This window comes from Gossypium hirsutum, chromosome D05 (assembly GCF_007990345.1).
Source record: "Gossypium hirsutum isolate 1008001.06 chromosome D05, Gossypium_hirsutum_v2.1, whole genome shotgun sequence".
Lineage (NCBI taxonomy): Eukaryota > Viridiplantae > Streptophyta > Magnoliopsida > Malvales > Malvaceae > Gossypium > Gossypium hirsutum.
The window spans coordinates 60,030,054-60,048,082 of record NC_053441.1 but is presented as its reverse complement, the minus strand read 5'-3'; the positions used below and the strand labels follow the sequence as shown (position 1 = coordinate 60,048,082).

The following is an 18,029-nucleotide window of genomic DNA, read 5'->3' as shown; positions in this document are numbered from 1 at the left end:
GTTGTAATTACTAATGAGTGACATGTTTGGATAATGTTTGTGTAATAATTCATTTTTGTCCGGGCCCAAAACTAAAACCCAAAATAAAAAAATTACAGTCCATCAAAGCGCAATTCAAATTAAATTAACTTATTACATATCAAGCACAAACCCTAAACCCAAACTAAACTCTAGCCCACAAAACTTAAAAAATTTTCAGCCAAAAGAAACCCTAGGTGCGCTGCACCTAGGTCTGCCCTTAGGCTTGCTCCTAGCCGCCGCACGCCAGCAGGACCTCCTCGCACGCCACCACCCCAGCACGCGTCTGACACTTGCAAAATGAAGAACTACACGCAATAGCAGAAAAGACAATAGCAAGACAACAAAAAAAATAGAAATTAGGAGTTTTGTTATCAAGCTATAAAAGCCCGAATTTCATCTTTGTATTTTTTTTACGCGGACACTGATCCTAAATAAAAAAATCCATCAAAAAACTGAGGAAGGTTTTAAAGGTGATTAATTTTTATTTTGATTTAGGGTTTCTCTATTTTTTATTTTTATTTTATTATTATTTTTAAATACAAAAATAAAAAGAAAAGGAAATAGAAGCTTTCCTGATAGATAGGAACTTATCTCTTGTATATGTCAAATTCATGGATGATTTTTAATGAAAAAGTTTGACACCTAACTTTAAGCACACTTTGCTTCTATAAAATAAAAGATAAAAAAAATTATTCAAAATTCAACTCTCTCAAAATTTTTTTCATTCGATCTTCTTGAAAACATTCCATTACATTGACAGTAATTTATGAGGGTTAGATTGAGTTAAACGGTTAAAATTTTATTTTAACTTAAATTTGATATTCGCGGGTGCCGAGCTCCATAAAAATGTATTTATTAAAGTTAAATTTACGGAAAATAGTAAAAACTTAAATATATAGAAATTTGACATATGTGGATGTATACATTTATTAGGTTTAAGTTTATGGTAAGTGATGAAAACTTAAACATAATTAAACTCAACACTTATGGGTATCGAATTCTATATAATTTATTGATTAGGGTTAAGTTTATAATAAATATAAACTTGATATTTGCAAATGTCAAGCTAAAGACTATAAATTTATTAGGTTTAACTCCCAACAAAAAAAAAATTCATATCTCTTATATATTATATGAAACTTGACAGTGATAGCTTCATCATTACAGGATTATTACTTGGGACATGAAAAATTTGCAAGCATAGGTTTCACATAAAAATTTGACATAAGATTGTTGTAAAAAAAGCGGATTCTAAACGTAACTTTTACATAAACTTTTTTTAATAAATAATATATTATTTGACTATATCAATATAAAAATAAAACCTAAAAATATGATTATTGTCAATTTATATTATTTGTTAATAAGTTTTAAATAATTTCTTGCTTGTCAAAAAATAAAAATAAAAATTGATTACTTGAGTTAATCTCTAGTCTCTAGTTAACTTTTAAGTTAGATAATTTTTAAATATGATATATTAAATGTTGATAATTTAAAAAATTATATAAAAGAAATGGTTTTTTCTTTAAAGAATAGTTTTTAAATAATTCTTTTTAAAAAGTATTTAACTTTTTTTATAAAAATATATTATGTGGGATTAAAAAACATAAACACCTTTATTATGTTTATCAATAATTTATATATAAAAAATTAATTATATTTTAATCAAATTGTCACCGTGACTTTGAATGAGCTTAAATGTATATTTTGTTTCGAGATTTAAGAGTTTGAGAAAATTATAATAGAATTAGAATTTTTTTTTTTAAATTATTAAATAAAATTGGTTTTTACTTCATTCTTAACTTAGTTTTTGACTCTAATAATTGAGTAGGGTGTCATCACTCAACTAATTCAGGCTACAATCTTTTATACAAAAAATAAAATGAGAATAAACTTAAAATAAACCATTTGCAAACACTACCTAGGAGATAGCTCACTAATTGAGACCTCGTTGCGGGACAATGGTGGCAACTCTGTGTTGGATTGGTTTGAAGCTGATGCCGATGAAGTTGACATATTGCTCTGCATGACAAATGCTGGTTGTGCCGGCACGGCGAGGGTGGTCGAGAAGCTATTCAGCATCAGAACAACCGAAGCCATGGTTGGTCTGGCTGCTACTTTTTCCTGAACACATAGCAATGCAATGTGAATGCATCTCATTATCTCATTCCTTGAACCACCACCCAATGTGGGATCAACGAGATTCAATACCGTCCCTTCTCTCCAGCTTCTCCATGCCTACCAAGGAATCAGCCAATGTCCAATTTCAACAATGTAAACATATAACTCTTTTAACATTGGCTTTCAGTCACTAGAAATCATATGTATACTTACAAAACCTAGTATGTATTCGAACTGCTCATCATAACGGAAGCTATTGTTTCTCTGGCCACTTATAATTTCTAAAAGTAATACACCGAAGCTGAACACATCTGATTTTACTGAGAATTGTCCATGGAAAACATATTCGGGAGCCATATATCCACTGCAATTAAGGGAAGCTTCATTAGTACAGTTCATATACATATGTTTAATATCTAAAAGGCTCCTAGGATGTCTTGATACTTACTGAGTTCCCACAATTCTGCTAGTGCTGCCTTGTGTTTCATCCTGTCCAAACAATCTTGCCATCCCGAAATCTGCAATTTTAGGAACCATCTCTGCATCTAATAAGATATTACTTGCTTTGAGATCACGGTGAATAATTCGAAGCCTAGAGTCTTCGTGAAGGTAAAGGAGTCCACGAACAATGCCATGTATGATTTTGAACCGTATTTCCCAATCTAGTTCTGCACGCCTGATCCGATCTACGTCATCACAAAACTTTCAGATTAGTGGAACAAATTCAAGGATTAAATTTGGTGCATGTCCTTGCTGATGGCTATACACAGTTAAAAGGAAAAATATACAAAGTTGTAATAGAAATGCAATCTGAAAATGAAATTTAAACTGAAACATTACCAAAAATGAAATGATCAAGGCTTGCATTTGGCACAAACTCATAGATGAGAAGCCTTTCCTGTTCTTGCAAGCAAAAACCAAGGAGCCTAACTAAATTGCGGTGTTGAAGCTTGGCAACTAATTGCACCTCGGTCTTAAATTCTAAGTCTCCTTGACCTGATCCTTTAGACAGTCTTTTCACAGCAATCTCTTCTCCATTTGGAAGCTGACCCTGAAAACATAACAATATACATATGAACCATAAGTGGCTTTTGATAGATTTAGAAATACAGTTCATGTATATTCATTGACATAGCAGTACTATTCTTTGCCTTTATTGGAACCCACCCATTGTTTGAAAAGTCAAAAAGGGTGGGCACCAAAAGTAGAAAGTAAAATTGGTTGGCAAGTTGGGTTAAAAGTTGGCATGGGATAATTGCAATTTTGGTCCCTAATTGTATAGGGACATTGCAAGTTGATCCTTGAACCTCAACTATAAATAGGCCTAACCATTTCTTACTTTCTTCATCCCACACTTGCCATTCTCTACTTAAGGCAATTGTTCTCTCTCCCTATTTGTAAACTTTCACTTGTATTTTTGGAGTGAAATATATTTGGTAGTGCCTGAGGACGTAGGCAAAATTTGCTGAACCTCGTTAAAATTCTAGTGTTCTTTATTTTTGTTCTGCATATTTTGCAAGTGTCATTGTAGTGATTTATTGTGCTATTAAATTACGATAGAGGGATATTCTGGCTAGGAAAGATCTGGTATGTAAGCGATCCTCGTGATCCACCTCTCTTTCCTGGGAATTGAACTTAGTGTGATTTTTCAGTACAATAATTTTACTCTTTCACACGCTTCCGCGCAACAATTGGTACCAGAGCCAGGTTCGTACTTGGGGAATACGACCGTTTACGGTACTATTCACGTATACGGCACTATTCACGTATACGGTACTGTTCACGTATACAGTAGTTGGGATTGAGGAGAAAAATGGCAGCAGCATCGTCATCAGCAAGGACTACTGTGACAAATGCAAAATTTGAAGTAGAAAAATTTGACGGTACCAATAATTTTGGTATGTGGCAGTGTGAGATCCTGGATGTCTTATGTCAGCAAGAGCTGGATATAGCCCTTGAAGAAAAACCTGACAAGATGGATGACAAGGAGTGGGCCAAGATTAATAGACAGGCGTGTGGTACAATCCGCCTATGTTTGGCCAAAGAGCAGAAGTACTCCGTCATGAGGGAGACATCAGCGAAGAAGCTGTGGGATACATTGGAAGAAAAGTTTCTAACGAAAAGTCTTGAAAATAGGCTTTATATGAAAAAGAAACTTTTTCGGTTCACTTATGCACCCGGTATGTCGATGAATGACCATGTGAACTCATTCAATAAAATTTTAGCAGACTTGCTAAATTTGGATGAGAAATTTGAAGATGAAGACAAGGCATTATTGTTGTTGAATTCCCTTCCTGATGAATATGATCATCTTACCACCACATTGCTTCATGGGAAAGATTCAATCACATTTGATGCAGTCTGTAGTGCGTTGTATAGATCTGAGACTCGAAAGAAAGATAAAAGAGATCACAGAGATACAACTGCAGAAGTCTTAACAGTAAGAGGTCGTTCATACAGCAGCAAACCTGGTAGAAGGGGTAAGTCCAAAGGGAGACCCGCCAAAGATGAATGTGCCTTTTGTCGTGAGAAAGGGCATTGGAAAAAGAATTGTCCTAAGTTACAAAAGGGCAAGTCTATTTCTAATGCATGTGTAGCGGAGCATGATGAGGAGTCAGACTTTAGCTTGGTTGGCATGGCAATGGCATGTCAAACGGATGAGTGGATATTGGATTCGGGATGTACTTACCATATGTGTCCTAATAAGGACTGGTTTTCTAGTCTTGAAGAACTAGAAGGTGGAGTTGTTTTTATGGGCAATGATAGTGCCTGTAAGACAATGGGTGTAGGTACAATCAAATTGAAGAACCATGACGGCTCAATCCAAGTTCTGACAGATGTTCGCTATGTACCCAGCTTGAAGAAAAATCTCATCTCATTAGGGGCCCTAGAATCTAAAGGGCTCACAATCACTTTGAGAGATGGATTACTAAAGGTAGTAGCTGGGGTATTGACGGTGATGAAAGGCACTAGAAGAAATAACTTGTACTATTTAAATGGAAGTACAGTTATTGGATCAACATCAACAGCTTCTGCGAAAGATGCAGATTCAGAGGCTACCAGGTTATGGCATAGGCGATTGGGACATGCTGGTGAAAAAGCTTTGCAGACTTTGGCGAAGCAAGGCTTGTTGAAAGGTGCAAATTCTTGCAAATTGGAATTCTGTGAACATTGTGTTCTGGGCAAGCAGACGAGGGTAAAATTTGGTTCAGCAATTCACAATACGAAAGGAATTCTGGACTATGTTCACAGTGATGTGTGGGGACCTACCAAAGTGGCTTCTTTGGGAGGTATGCACTATTTTGTCACTTTTCTTGATGATTATTCAAGAAAAGTATGGGTGTATCTAATGAAAAGAAAAAATGAAGTTTTGGATGCATTTCTGAAGTGGAAGAAGATGGTGGAGACTCAGACAGGTCGAAAGGTCAAACGACTTCGATCAGATAATGGTACTGAGTACAAAAATGATCCATTTCTACAAGTATGTCAAGATGAGGGCATTGTGCGACACTTCACTGTTCGAGATACACCACAGCAGAATGGGGTGGCAGAACGCATGAATCGGACTATACTGGAGAAAGTTCGATGTATATTGTCCAATGCTGGATTGGGCAAGGAATTTTGGGCTGAGGCAGTTACATATGCGTGCCATCTAATTAACCGATTGCCATCAGCTGCAATAAATGGAAAAACTCCTATGGAGATGTGGACTGGTAAACCTGCTACTGATTATGATTCTTTACATGTTTTTGGTTCCACTGCATATTATCATGTAAAAGAATCTAAGTTAGACCCAAGAGCAAAGAAAGCATTATTCATGGGTATAACTGGTGGTGTAAAAGGATACCGTCTCTGGTGTCCTGATACAATGAAGATTGTTTTCAGTAGAGATGTAACTTTTGATGAATCAACCATGATGAAGAACGAGGATTCACAAAAGGATGACAAAACCAGTAGTACTTTGCAGCAGGTGGAGTTTGAAAAGGTTAATGATGATCCAGCTAATATTGAAAGAACAAATGATGAAGAAGTTTCGACCCAAGAACTTCTACAGCAACAAGATTCAATTGCATATAGGAGGCCAAGAAGAGAGATTCGTAAGCCTGCTCGCTTTGACGATATGGTGGCCTATGCACTTCCAATTGCAGATGATGATGTTCCTTCCACTTACACAGAAGCAATAAGTAACTCTGATGGTGTAAAGTGGAAGCAAGCTATGAATGAAGAAATGCAGTCTCTTCATAAAAATAGGACTTGGGAGTTGGTGAGACTGCCCAAGGGAAAGAAGGCAATTGGATGCAAATGGGTATATGCAAAGAAGGAAGGATTTCCTGGTAAAAATGAAATTCGATACAAGGCTAGATTGGTAGCAAAGGGTTACGCTCAGAAAGAAGGAATAGACTACAATGAAGTGTTTTCTCCAGTTGTGAAGCATTCGTCTATTCGAATTTTGCTAGCCTTGGTTGCGCAATACGATCTTGAACTAGTTCAGCTTGATGTGAAGACAGCATTTTTACACGGTGATTTGGAAGAGGAAATCTATATGACTCAGCCTGATGGATTCAATGTTGCTGATAAAGAAAATTGGGTTTGCAAACTGACAAAGTCGCTTTATGGATTGAAACAATCTTCGAGGCAGTGGTACAAGCGATTTGATCAGTTCATGAAAGGGCAAAGGTACACAAGAAGTAAATTTGATCATTGCGTATATTTTCAGAAGCTACAAGAAGGAACTTTCATATACTTGCTCTTATATGTTGATGATATGCTAATAGCATCTAAGAGCAAAGTTGAGATTGAGAGATTGAAGACTCAACTCAATCTCGAGTTTGAGATGAAAGATCTAGGTGAAGCTAAGAAGATTCTTGGCATGGAAATATGTAGAGATAGAGCTCATGGCAGAGTTAGCTTGTCTCAGAAGCAGTATTTGAAGAAAGTACTACAGCAGTTTGGCATGAACGAGCAGACCAAACCTGTAAGTACCCCGTTGGCTTCTCATTTCAAGCTTTCTGCACAACTATCTCCTTCGACGAATACAGAACGAGAATACATGTTGCAAGTTCCGTATTCTAATGCAGTGGGTAGCTTGATGTATGCAATGGTGTGTACAAGACCCGACATTTCACAGGCAGTTAGTATAGTGAGCAGGTATATGCATAATCCTGGAAAAGGACATTGGCAAGCTGTGAAATGGATTCTACGGTATATTCAGAAGACCGTGGATGTTGGATTACTGTTCAAGCAGGATAATACACTTGGTAAAGGTGTTATTGGGTACGTTGATTCTGACTATGCCGGTGATTTGGACAAGCGAAGATCAACCACCGGTTATGTGTTTACACTTGCTGGAGGACCAATAAGTTGGAAGTCTACACTACAGTCTACAGTTGCATTGTCAACCACAGAAGCCGAGTACATGGCTGTAACAGAGGCTGTAAAGGAGGCTATTTGGTTACAAGGTATGGCTAAAACCTTGGGGTTGGTTCAGGAGCATATTAACGTGTATTGTGATAGTCAAAGTGCTATTCATTTAGCAAAGAATCAAGTCTATCATGCACGTACAAAACATATCGACGTACGATTCCATTTTGTGCGGGAAATTATTGAAGAGGGGAAAATTTGTCTTCAGAAGATCAAGACTGCAAATAATCCCGCAGATATGATGACCAAGGTGGTAACAGCAACCAAGTTCGAACATTGTTTGAACTTGATTAATATCCTGCAAGTTTAACAGTTGAAGAAGGCACTATAAGTATTGTTGTCAAAGGCAGAAAGAATTGTGTGAAGATAAGATTATCCTAATCAAATCTTCAAGGTGGAGATTATTGGAACCCACCCATTGTTTGAAAAGTCAAAAAGGGTGGGCACCAAAAGTAGAAAGTAAAATTGGTTGGCAAGTTGGGTTAAAAGTTGGCATGGGATAATTGCAATTTTGGTCCCTAATTGTATAGGGACATTGCAAGTTGATCCTTGAACCTCAACTATAAATAGGCCTAACCATTTCTTACTTTCTTCATCCCACACTTGCCATTCTCTACTTAAGGCAATTGTTCTCTCTCCCTATTTGTAAACTTTCACTTGTATTTTTGGAGTGAAATATATTTGGTAGTGCCTGAGGACGTAGGCAAAATTTGCTGAACCTCGTTAAAATTCTAGTGTTCTTTATTTTTGTTCTGCATATTTTGCAAGTGTCATTGTAGTGATTTATTGTGCTATTAAATTACGATAGAGGGATATTCTGGCTAGGAAAGATCTGGTATGTAAGCGATCCTCGTGATCCACCTCTCTTTCCTGGGAATTGAACTTAGTGTGATTTTTCAGTACAATAATTTTACTCTTTCACACGCTTCCGCGCAACAGCCTTGTAAACAGCTCCAAATCCTCCTTGACCAAGCTTATTTGCATCAGAGAAGTTATCGGTTGCAACCAAAACAGAATCGAAGCCGAATTGCAAGGAATCGGCCCCGGACATCTCATTATCCGCATCCTTAGCTGCAAAAAGGCAATATAATTATTGTACAATTTCTTCGGCAGATGATCTACACTTACTAGTTGTTTGTTTGGTCTTTGTTTCATTATATTTTAGAGAATCCATGTCATGGTTGTGAGTGAATTTACTTACTTTCAACTTTTATAGGTATGTCTTTGTTTCTTTTGGGCCTCTTAAAAATGCAGATGGAGATGGTAATTAGTATTAGAAGGCCAACAACAGAAGCAATAACAATGATTACAGTTCGAGTTGTGTTATTCCCATTTCCTGCAAAACACAAATTTAGAATGTTATCATTCTTACGAACATACATATAATATATATGCAGATAAACCTAACAGGCAACCTCCAAACAGAAATAAGTAAGCACATATTAAACCACTGCTCATTTTGTTGGTATTTTATTTATTTTTTATTTTATTTTATTGTTAATTGCTTTGCTCAGGAAAAAGAAAAGAGTACAAATCGATTCTTTACCTGGAGATGGCGTCGGAGAAGAAGTTGTTGGAGGTGACGGTAAAGGAACTGCGGTCTCATTATAAAAAGGGTTAGACTCAAACCTCAAGACACAGGTTGGTCTAAGAACCCTGCATCCCATCCTTCCAAGGCAACAGAGTCGAAGCTCCCTCCTGCCGTAATTTAGACAAGCAGTGCAATTTTCCTGGGTCATATCTGGAGTACACTGTACCGTGGCATATACCGTTTGCAAGATACCAGTCGGTGCATTGCCAGCTGCGTACTTGCGGAGTGGGCCACTGGCTGCAGCTTCGCTGCTTAGATTATTCAATAGTTCACTTAATGCTCGATTGAACTGAGTAGGGTTCGATGCATTCATCGGGTTGAATGCACAAGTATGAGGGTCGTTCTCCAGCAGCCCGTACAGGTCTCGGTTGGCGTACCGCACCAAACAGAGCTCGGACCAAGCGATGGCGATCTTGTTCCGGGGACAAAACTGCTTGAGTTCGGTTGCGGTAGAGTTGAGGCAAGTGTTGCAATCGGCTTGGTTCATGTCACCCCTGCAAAGTGCGATTGAGTAAACCTTGTTGGGGCTTTCTCCAGCAGATAGATTGAAAAAGCCGTAATTGAAATAACTAAGGGTGGGGAATCGGGAGATGATGCTATTGAGGTTGGCCTCGTAAGTGCTGTTTGGGGTGTAATTGCCGCTGCCTTGATTACAATCGTGCTCAAAGTAAACAGGATTAAGCTGTGCAACGATAAGAGTAGGGAGGAAGGAAAGAACAAGTGAATAAGAAAACAGTGGAACTGTTGTTAAAGATCCCATTGCCAGTGGAACAATCAATTACGAAAACATGACTCACCCTTCTTACTTGTAAGTTTGGCGCAGCCGCCTACGCCGGTCACTAACCAACAATCAGTAAGTCAATATTACAGGGCCCTACAGAAGACCTTGAACATACAAAGTTGAAGCTCAATCATACCCCTTTTTTTAATTTTATAATATATTAAATTATGTTATTTTTATGTATTATATAATTTATAACATAAAAAATTTATATTTATGTATTAATATATTTATGTATTAATCGGTCAAATGATGATATAGATATGGACTATGATGTTTGAGCTATTCATGATTCAGCACTTATACTTATATTCGTGATGAATTTGTTTGAGATGATGCTTAAATGGTACATAGTAAAAGAAACTTATATGATTAAAATGATGATAATGAAATAGGTGTTCCAGAAGTTTAATATTTGTAGGGTTATATAACTAAATTAGATGTGAATTAATGGATAGTTAGATATCATTTTTGGTATTTAGATAAATGTTTATTTTAGATGTGTGTGCTAAGTTGAAGTTGTTCGACGAGTGGGTATATTAGTTTTAGGATTTGGGTAATTTTACTAAGGAAAAATATGTTTTGTTAAATTTTGGACATTAAATATATATATATATATCGCGTTTTTGTTAGAAATAGTATGAAATATGGGAGTATTAAGTTGATGTTTCATATGTAGATCTTATTCAATTATTTATATGCATATGAAAGTGAAATATGATTGATGTTTATTATAGGAGTACAAAGACTAAAATATTTAGTCAATAGGTTCGGATAATAGATTTATAAAGTAATTGAAAAGTGATATGTTTAGTATGGATGTTCGGAAATGGCTCAGTTGGTGTATGCATATGCGTATAATCTTGTAATAAGAAGATAAGCATGTTTTGGTCTTATAGATTGATGTATAGTTGAATTGAAAATAAGTTTAAAATTAGTATTTATGCACATGCAGATTCGGCTAATGTTAGTTAAATGAGTATTGCATGAGTTCAACTTTTATAGGTTAACTGGCTAGCCGAATTGGGGATTGTATGATTGACATCGTGTGCATATAATTGATTACTCAATGAAGTATATTAAATCAATTGGTACATTTGTTAATGCCGGGCATAAGCTTTGTGATATGATTTGTTTGGTCTATTAAGTGCATGGTTATTATTAAGAAATAAAATGTTTAAAATTTATTATGTATTTAAATACCATTTTAATGATAAGCACACGATTCATGCATTTATTTTGAAGTATAATTTGTATGGCTTGAGGCATGATTATTAAGGTGTAAATATGATTATATGCATGAGATATTATATTTGTTTTGCGATTAATAATGTATATTTAATATGTAATCAGTCATTTGTTTTATTAATTTGAATATAACATGTGTGCATATGTACTTGTTTGAAAGTTGTTTCTTGATCGGTAATACCTCGTAACCCTAATCTGGCGACGGATACGGGTTAGGGGTGTTACATTTTGGAAGAAATTTTATTATTTCCTACATTTTAGAAATTTTCTCTTCTTTTTTATAATTTTAAACTAAAAATTTTGTGTCATCAATGATGTCATCAACTAAGGTGTTGCCACGTTGGACAAAAATATTTGTTGATATAGCTTGACGATTTTCATTAAGTTTGGTCTTACTTGAAATTGTTTGCAACATTATGGGTGGGAAAGTGAAAGAAAAAAAAAGTTAAGAGCCAAAATGAAAAACTCACAAACATTAGAGGTGAATTTTGTAATTCTACCTTTTTGAGATAATTGATTACATAAGTGGAAGTTTTTTAGAATTAAGAAATGTAGAGTGTATATATTGTGTTTATAACTTCTTTAATATCAAATGGAATATGAAAATTAGTAAGAGAAAAATGATTGAATTCCACACAAAAAGGGAAATAGATAGAGCACAAGTTGTACCTTCCAAGCCATTTTTTTTCAAACTTTGATTTTATTTCCATTTGCTTTATTTCATAACTCTTTCCAAATTTTGAAGGACCACTCCTTTTATTTAGGTGATACGAAACTTTAAATTAATAATAAATTGAAAAATTAAAATTTGGTGTGGATTGAGTGTTAATTTTATTGATATGGGTATTGTTGTCAATGTAAGAGAACGTGGATTCGAGTGCGCTGAAACGCATTATCCTCCTATTCATGGGTTGGGAATGGGTTATAGGTAGTTCTAAGTATTGTGTCAAAATAAACAAATATAATCAAAATCTATTTTGAGATATTTCAAAAAAAATTAAGTTTGGTAAGAAAAAAAGTAATTATTCTATACATCGTTAGCATAAGTGTTATTAAAATCAAATAACAGTAAAACTTTCGAATATCAAATAATAACAACTAATCTTATAAAATAATAATAATCATACATTTTTTTGTGATGCAAATAAAATCCTAAAATATGATTTTTCGAGTACTTCTTTAGATGTTATTTGAATGAAAATATTTTACTAATGAATATATTTATAGTGCTAAATATTAATTTTAATTGGCATATAATTTGTAACACAAGTAAAATCATAATCTAAAATAATAAATGTAATTTAATATGGATTCAAAGTATAATTAAGTGATAATAACTATTACACTAATAATGAAAGCATTATTAATAAAATAATTATTACCATATTGAAAATAAAATCATATTTATAGATTTAATTTTTGTTAATCATAAAAAATTGATTTTAACATGATTAATTATTTTCATATTTAAAATAAAATTATATTTATATATAAAAATTATATCTATTTAATTAAAAACTTTTGTTTATTTTTTTAATTTATCTAATTACATTCATTTATTTTATAAATTTAAAATTTTATTAATTAATAATATATATAATTTTTTTATGAACTTTTAAAAGATATACTCAAATTATTTAATTTCACATTAATATACTCTTCTATTAATTAATATTACTTTCATTATTATCACATTAATATTCATTATTATTTACCAGAAAAAGATACTAATAAATTATTTTTAATGTCAATTTAGTAGTATAATTAATAATAAAAAAATATCTTTGTCAGTTCAAAAGTTTCTTCACATTAGGAGTGAGCATTTGATGGAATCGAGTGAAAAAATTTCGAGTTAATCGAATTGACGAGTCTTATTTTATCATCCTAACTTGATTTGAAATTTTTTTTTGAATCAAGTTGAGTGAAATGAAATTCGAGTTGAGTTGAATCAAATCGAGTGAAATTGTTCGAGTTAAATTAAAAAAATTAAACATGCCAAATTAAAATATTGTTACAATATAATTAATTCCATGTTAGAGGACATAAATTTGAAACCATATATATATGAAAACTTTTTCAAAGCAAAGAAAAAGAAAAGATACTTTAACATGATAAACTCGACCTATTAATTAACTTATTTAGATCTCAAATTTATTATTTTAGAAAAAATTTAAAATTTGAACTTTCTTTATATATTCTTTATAATTTTTTTAAAATTTATAATGTTTTAAAAAATATATAAAATTTTGAATTTTTAAAATTTATTTTAATTTTTTTGTAAGTTTTGTTGAGAGGGACCAATTTACTCATTTTCAAAATTGATAAGGACCAAAAGGGTATTTACACCAATTTGTTATTCAAATTGTAAAATTTAACTTGACTCAAACTCAAAATTTGAATAATTTGATCAATTAATTCAAAATTTAATTTTTTTTTTAATTTTTTCGAATCGAATCGAGTTTTATTCACCCATCCTTCAAACTCATGTTTTTATATATGTCATAAATAAATATTAATTAAGAACATGTTACGGTTTTTAAATATCACATGGAAATTTAAATTCACTTTGAATGTACCAAATTATTATTTAATTATATACATACATATATATTCAACTTTTTACAATGACCTTTCTATAGGATAGCAATCTTAAAAGAATATAGTTTTTGTTATTTTTCTCAATTTGTTCTCTTCACTTTTTTTGGGTTGATGACTTGCATGAAGATAAGGAATTTATACTTTTTAAAAGAGGCAAAGGTGAAATTCTCCATCAATCTCCCCAACCTAGATGCTACCATTTTGGTTGTCAAATGGAACATTTCTTGAGAAAACAAAATATAGGGTAAATTTTCATCAAAATTTGCTATAAAAACTACTTAAATCTCATATTTATTAGAAATAAAATAATGATATAATATGAAGAAAGAATATATGATGTGATGTCAAACCCATTTATATAACCATCAAATAAGTTTTAATTTAATTAGTATAATTATTTATGATAAGATTTTAAATACAATTAAAAATATATATTTTTTCGATTTAAGAATAAAAATGAAAACATTATATCAAAAAAGAAATATATATAGTCATATGAGTTTGATGTAATTGACTGCCACTCAAAATGTATTTGAAAATCAGGGGTATAGTTGGGGCAGGCAAAAGAAGCCTTAGCACCCCTAGTAAGTGGTATAATACCTTGGCCTATTAAATTAAGTTTTTTTAAAAATAAGTTTTTTATCTTTGGCTCCTTCAAAATTTTTAAATTTTATCTTTGCTTTTCTAACATTATATTTTTAATTGGGTAAACTACACAAGTCACTCTAAAATAGATTCGTTTCTATTTTAGTCTTAAAATTTATTTATCAATTTACTCACTCTAATTAGTAATATTGCTCGAATTGGTCACTGCCATTAAAATATTCATTAATTCACTAACAAATTACTAGTGAGCCATTTTTTTTACTTTTGACTAAAGTTTGGGACCTCTTTATAATTAGTCCAAAACACTTTCTTTTGGTTTATTTGCAACATGAATATTTCAATGGTAGCATCAACATTTGAATCCACTTTAAGAAGAGAAACTCCAACAATGGTGACAATGGACCATGACCCCCACCTTTTTCGATGAGCATGCCCACTGTGTAACAGCCTATTTTCAATGGTGTCTGAAACAATGATTTTAGGACCACAATTTCAATGAGTGAGTTAGTAATTTAATGTTTATTTAATGTTTATAAGGTTATATTAGGGTTGAATTAAATTTTCATTAAGAAATTTTAAAGTTTAAATGGTTAATTAGGTAAAAAGGACTAAATTAAAAAAGGTGCAAAAGTTAAATTCTACTAATTAAATGGATTGAATGGCCTTGAAAATGTAAGTTGGTCGATCTATAAGGTAATTATGTCATTTATATTGGTGGTGGACAATGATGGACATGGGTTGGTTATCTTTTAAGTGTTAATTAAAAGGTAAAATAGTAAAATAATAAATAAAAGCATGTACAAGTAAAATAATGCTATCATCTTCTTCCATTTTCTGCTCTGTTATGTTCTGCTCTATCCTATTATGGTTGGGTTGTATTGTTCAATTATATTACACTTGCTATTAAGTTCAATGTGTTTACTCCGACTTATATACAATGTTTTGTTAACTATAATTAATGTTGGTTATTCATTAGGCTTTATAGCTCACCTTTTGGTTTTATCTTTGTGTGTTCAGTTAAATCTCTGATTGAGGAACGGACAACATGTGGAGCTCAAATTGTTTTGCAATAATGTATAAATGTTTGATCTTGTGAGTTGCAATCTGTTTCTGAGCTCATTTTGATTTTTGCTAAATTCGTCAGTAATTGATAATTTTTAATGTGAAACTATAAAATCACTCAAGTCGGCAAAATAAATTTTGATTTTCAAAATAAAACTCTGAAAAGATCCGTTAATAGTCGAGTAATCTTTGAACGTTTCTGTATACTTATTGAAATCAAATTTTGAAGTTGATGTAACTCTTCCGGATTTGATCTTACCTTTTAGGCTGGGTTTAGGGTGTTACAGTATATAGTTTTAAATAAAATTATTAAAAATTTGTTGAAATTTAACCCATTACCATCCTTTTCCTAGTGTGTCAAAGCATAAAATACCTACCAAATAATCTGGATAAAAAAATTCACTTATATATTCGAAAATAAACTTTGAACGTTAGCATTTGAATTTCACATACCATATAAATGAAATGCATACATGATATATAAATTAGTAGATTCAATATAATAATATATAAAAACATGTAATAAAAAGCTTGGTTCTGTACCAAATATATGTATGTAACAAATTCACAACTTTGAAAATTTTTATCACAATTTATACTACTTTTGAAATCCAAATTCTCTAACACAACCCTGAAAAGAAAAAAATTCCAAATGATATGGACATGAGAGGAGGATAGCAAGCCTAGCATTCTCCCACCTCCTTTATCAAGATTCCCTTCCTTTGAACTCCACCAGAGGCCCCCACAGATGCCTTCCCTTTGCACCATTTCAATGTACTTCCTCATCTATAAATACATCAAGTGCAAAGCTCTGGATATACATTGCAAGTTAGCTAACTACTTTAGAAACTAAACAAACTTATTAGTTCTCAACTCTCTCAAATTCACCATGGCTGACAAGTGCGGCAACTGCGATTGCTCTGACAAAAGCCAGTGCGTGTAAGTAATCCATAATCATCCATCCAAGATGGAACTTTCCGGCAGTTTCTTGTGTTGTGTGTGATTTGAGATTATGTTGTTTTTTTAGTTCTGCATGATTTATAGCCGCACATTACTACATGTATGTCACCATTATGCTGGACAAAAGCTTTTCAAAAGTATTTATGATCCCATGTTTCCTGAAGGAGATCCTATGTTACCCGGTATATCCGATAAGGATAAACATAGCTAACTGCTTTGTTTAATAAGCTTGTTGTATCTAAGAGCAAGAATTTGCAATCAATATTCATTGAAACTAAAGGCTTTTTTTTTCCTATGCTTACAGGAAGAAAGGAAACAGCTTGGTCATTGAGACTGAGGAGAGGTATATTTTCTGATCTTCAAAGACTGATATCTGCAAAGAAACAAACCAACATACACAACTTCTCGCATGCAGCTATCAAATAACATCTGAACCATCCCTGAGAATTTTTCAAACAAGCAAAAAAAAACTTGTCTGATGCCTGATCTGCTACATGCATGCATCAGTACTTTCGTCTCTTATTTATCATTTACTTACCTAGAGAAGCACAAAAAGGAATTGCTTGCACGGTTGAAAATTGAGAATTAAGTTTAAAGTTGCAGTCACATATGCTAAATATAACCTGTCATTTCATTTCTGTGCAGCTACATCAGCACTGTAGTGGCCAAGCCTCTGGCAGAGAACGATGGCAAGTGCAAGTGCGGAACTAGCTGCAGCTGCACAAACTGCACATGTGGCAGTCACTAAGCAGACATATAGAATGGTGAAGTTTGGGACCTAAAAAGAATAAAAGTTGGGTTGAATAATTTGTGTCTTTTGTTGTAGTTTGAGTGTGTTTTCTTGTCTATCTGTCCGATGTTTGTCTATGTCTCTCATTTTATACAATGATGGAATGGCCATGTCAATGGCCTTTGTCTGATTAATGAATTATTATTAGTATAAATCTTCAGTCTCGACTCTAAACTGCATTTGGATATCAACAACAAAGAAGCCTTTCAAGTTTCAAATGGTAGCTCCATATATCAAACTGATCAAGTCATTACCGGACTTATAATCACTGCAGTTGCGGAGTGCAACGCAGGAAAATGCTACACCCTGAATATTAATAAGCTAAAGCTGTTCATTGTTCCAGGCGACTAGCAATATGCAGAGATTTATCTTACAGAGAACAAAAAGGAACTAGAACACCAGGTAGTTTGACAAAGAGAATAGCTCAATCCTAACAATTATGTTCATTACTTTTTTTATGCTTTTCTACAAAGGAAAACAATTCAAACATAAAGATATAAAGGAAAACGAAAACCACAAGAATTTATTCCCCATGTTGGCCTTCATTATCAATTAAGCTGTCACCAGGATGCCATTCTTGCACTAAGGCCATTCTAGCATTAAGGGTGCTTGATTGAATGAACAAGCGGGAGGAAGAGTGGAAGAAGACAATGGAAAAGAGGAAAGAAAATAATCTTTTAAGTGTGCTTGGTAGGAAAGAAAAGTGAGAACAAAGAATATAGGAAAGATGATCATTTTTCATTTTAATGTATGAAAACAAATCATTCCAAATTGGAATAATAAGAGGAGAAAACGAGAGAGAAGTAAGTTAAGTGTTCAAAATTATACAT

The 18,029-nt window shown here is 33.0% G+C and overlaps 1 protein-coding gene and 1 long non-coding RNA gene across 2 annotated transcripts; one reads left to right on the top strand and one right to left on the bottom strand.

Moving 5' to 3' along the window:
* Window positions 1-1,806: 1,806 nt before the first annotated feature.
* LOC107948298 (putative receptor-like protein kinase At4g00960) lies at window positions 1,807-10,059 on the bottom strand. Its single transcript, XM_041092357.1, has 7 exons — window positions 9,110-10,059; window positions 8,765-8,899; window positions 8,504-8,634; window positions 2,983-3,193; window positions 2,591-2,828; window positions 2,356-2,506; window positions 1,807-2,259 (listed from the first exon to the last, which is right to left on the bottom strand). Exons 1-7 carry the CDS (start codon window positions 9,912-9,914, stop codon window positions 1,939-1,941), a joined length of 1,992 nt encoding a protein of 663 aa, XP_040948291.1. The 5' UTR covers window positions 9,915-10,059; the 3' UTR covers window positions 1,807-1,938.
* A 6,278-nt stretch (window positions 10,060-16,337) lies between these two features.
* Window positions 16,338-16,755, top strand: LOC107903564 (uncharacterized). Its single transcript, XR_001685850.1, has 2 exons — window positions 16,338-16,388; window positions 16,714-16,755. It is a non-coding gene; the product is annotated as an uncharacterized lncRNA (long non-coding RNA).
* The last annotated feature ends 1,274 nt before the right edge of the window (window positions 16,756-18,029 follow it).

What these genes read in the sequence shown, in the direction of transcription:
- LOC107948298 (XM_041092357.1), bottom strand. Translation starts at nt 9,914, where the DNA reads ATGGGATCTTTAACAACAGTTCCACTGTTTTCTTATTCACTTGTTCTT. An exon ending in TTCTCCGACGCCATCTCCAG is followed by an intron (nt 8,900 to 9,109) that starts GTAAAGAATCGA and finishes TGTGTTTTGCAG; the next exon opens with GAAATGGGAATAACACAACT. An exon ending in AGCAGAATTGTGGGAACTCA is followed by an intron (nt 2,507 to 2,590) that starts GTAAGTATCAAG and finishes CCTTAATTGCAG; the next exon opens with TGGATATATGGCTCCCGAAT.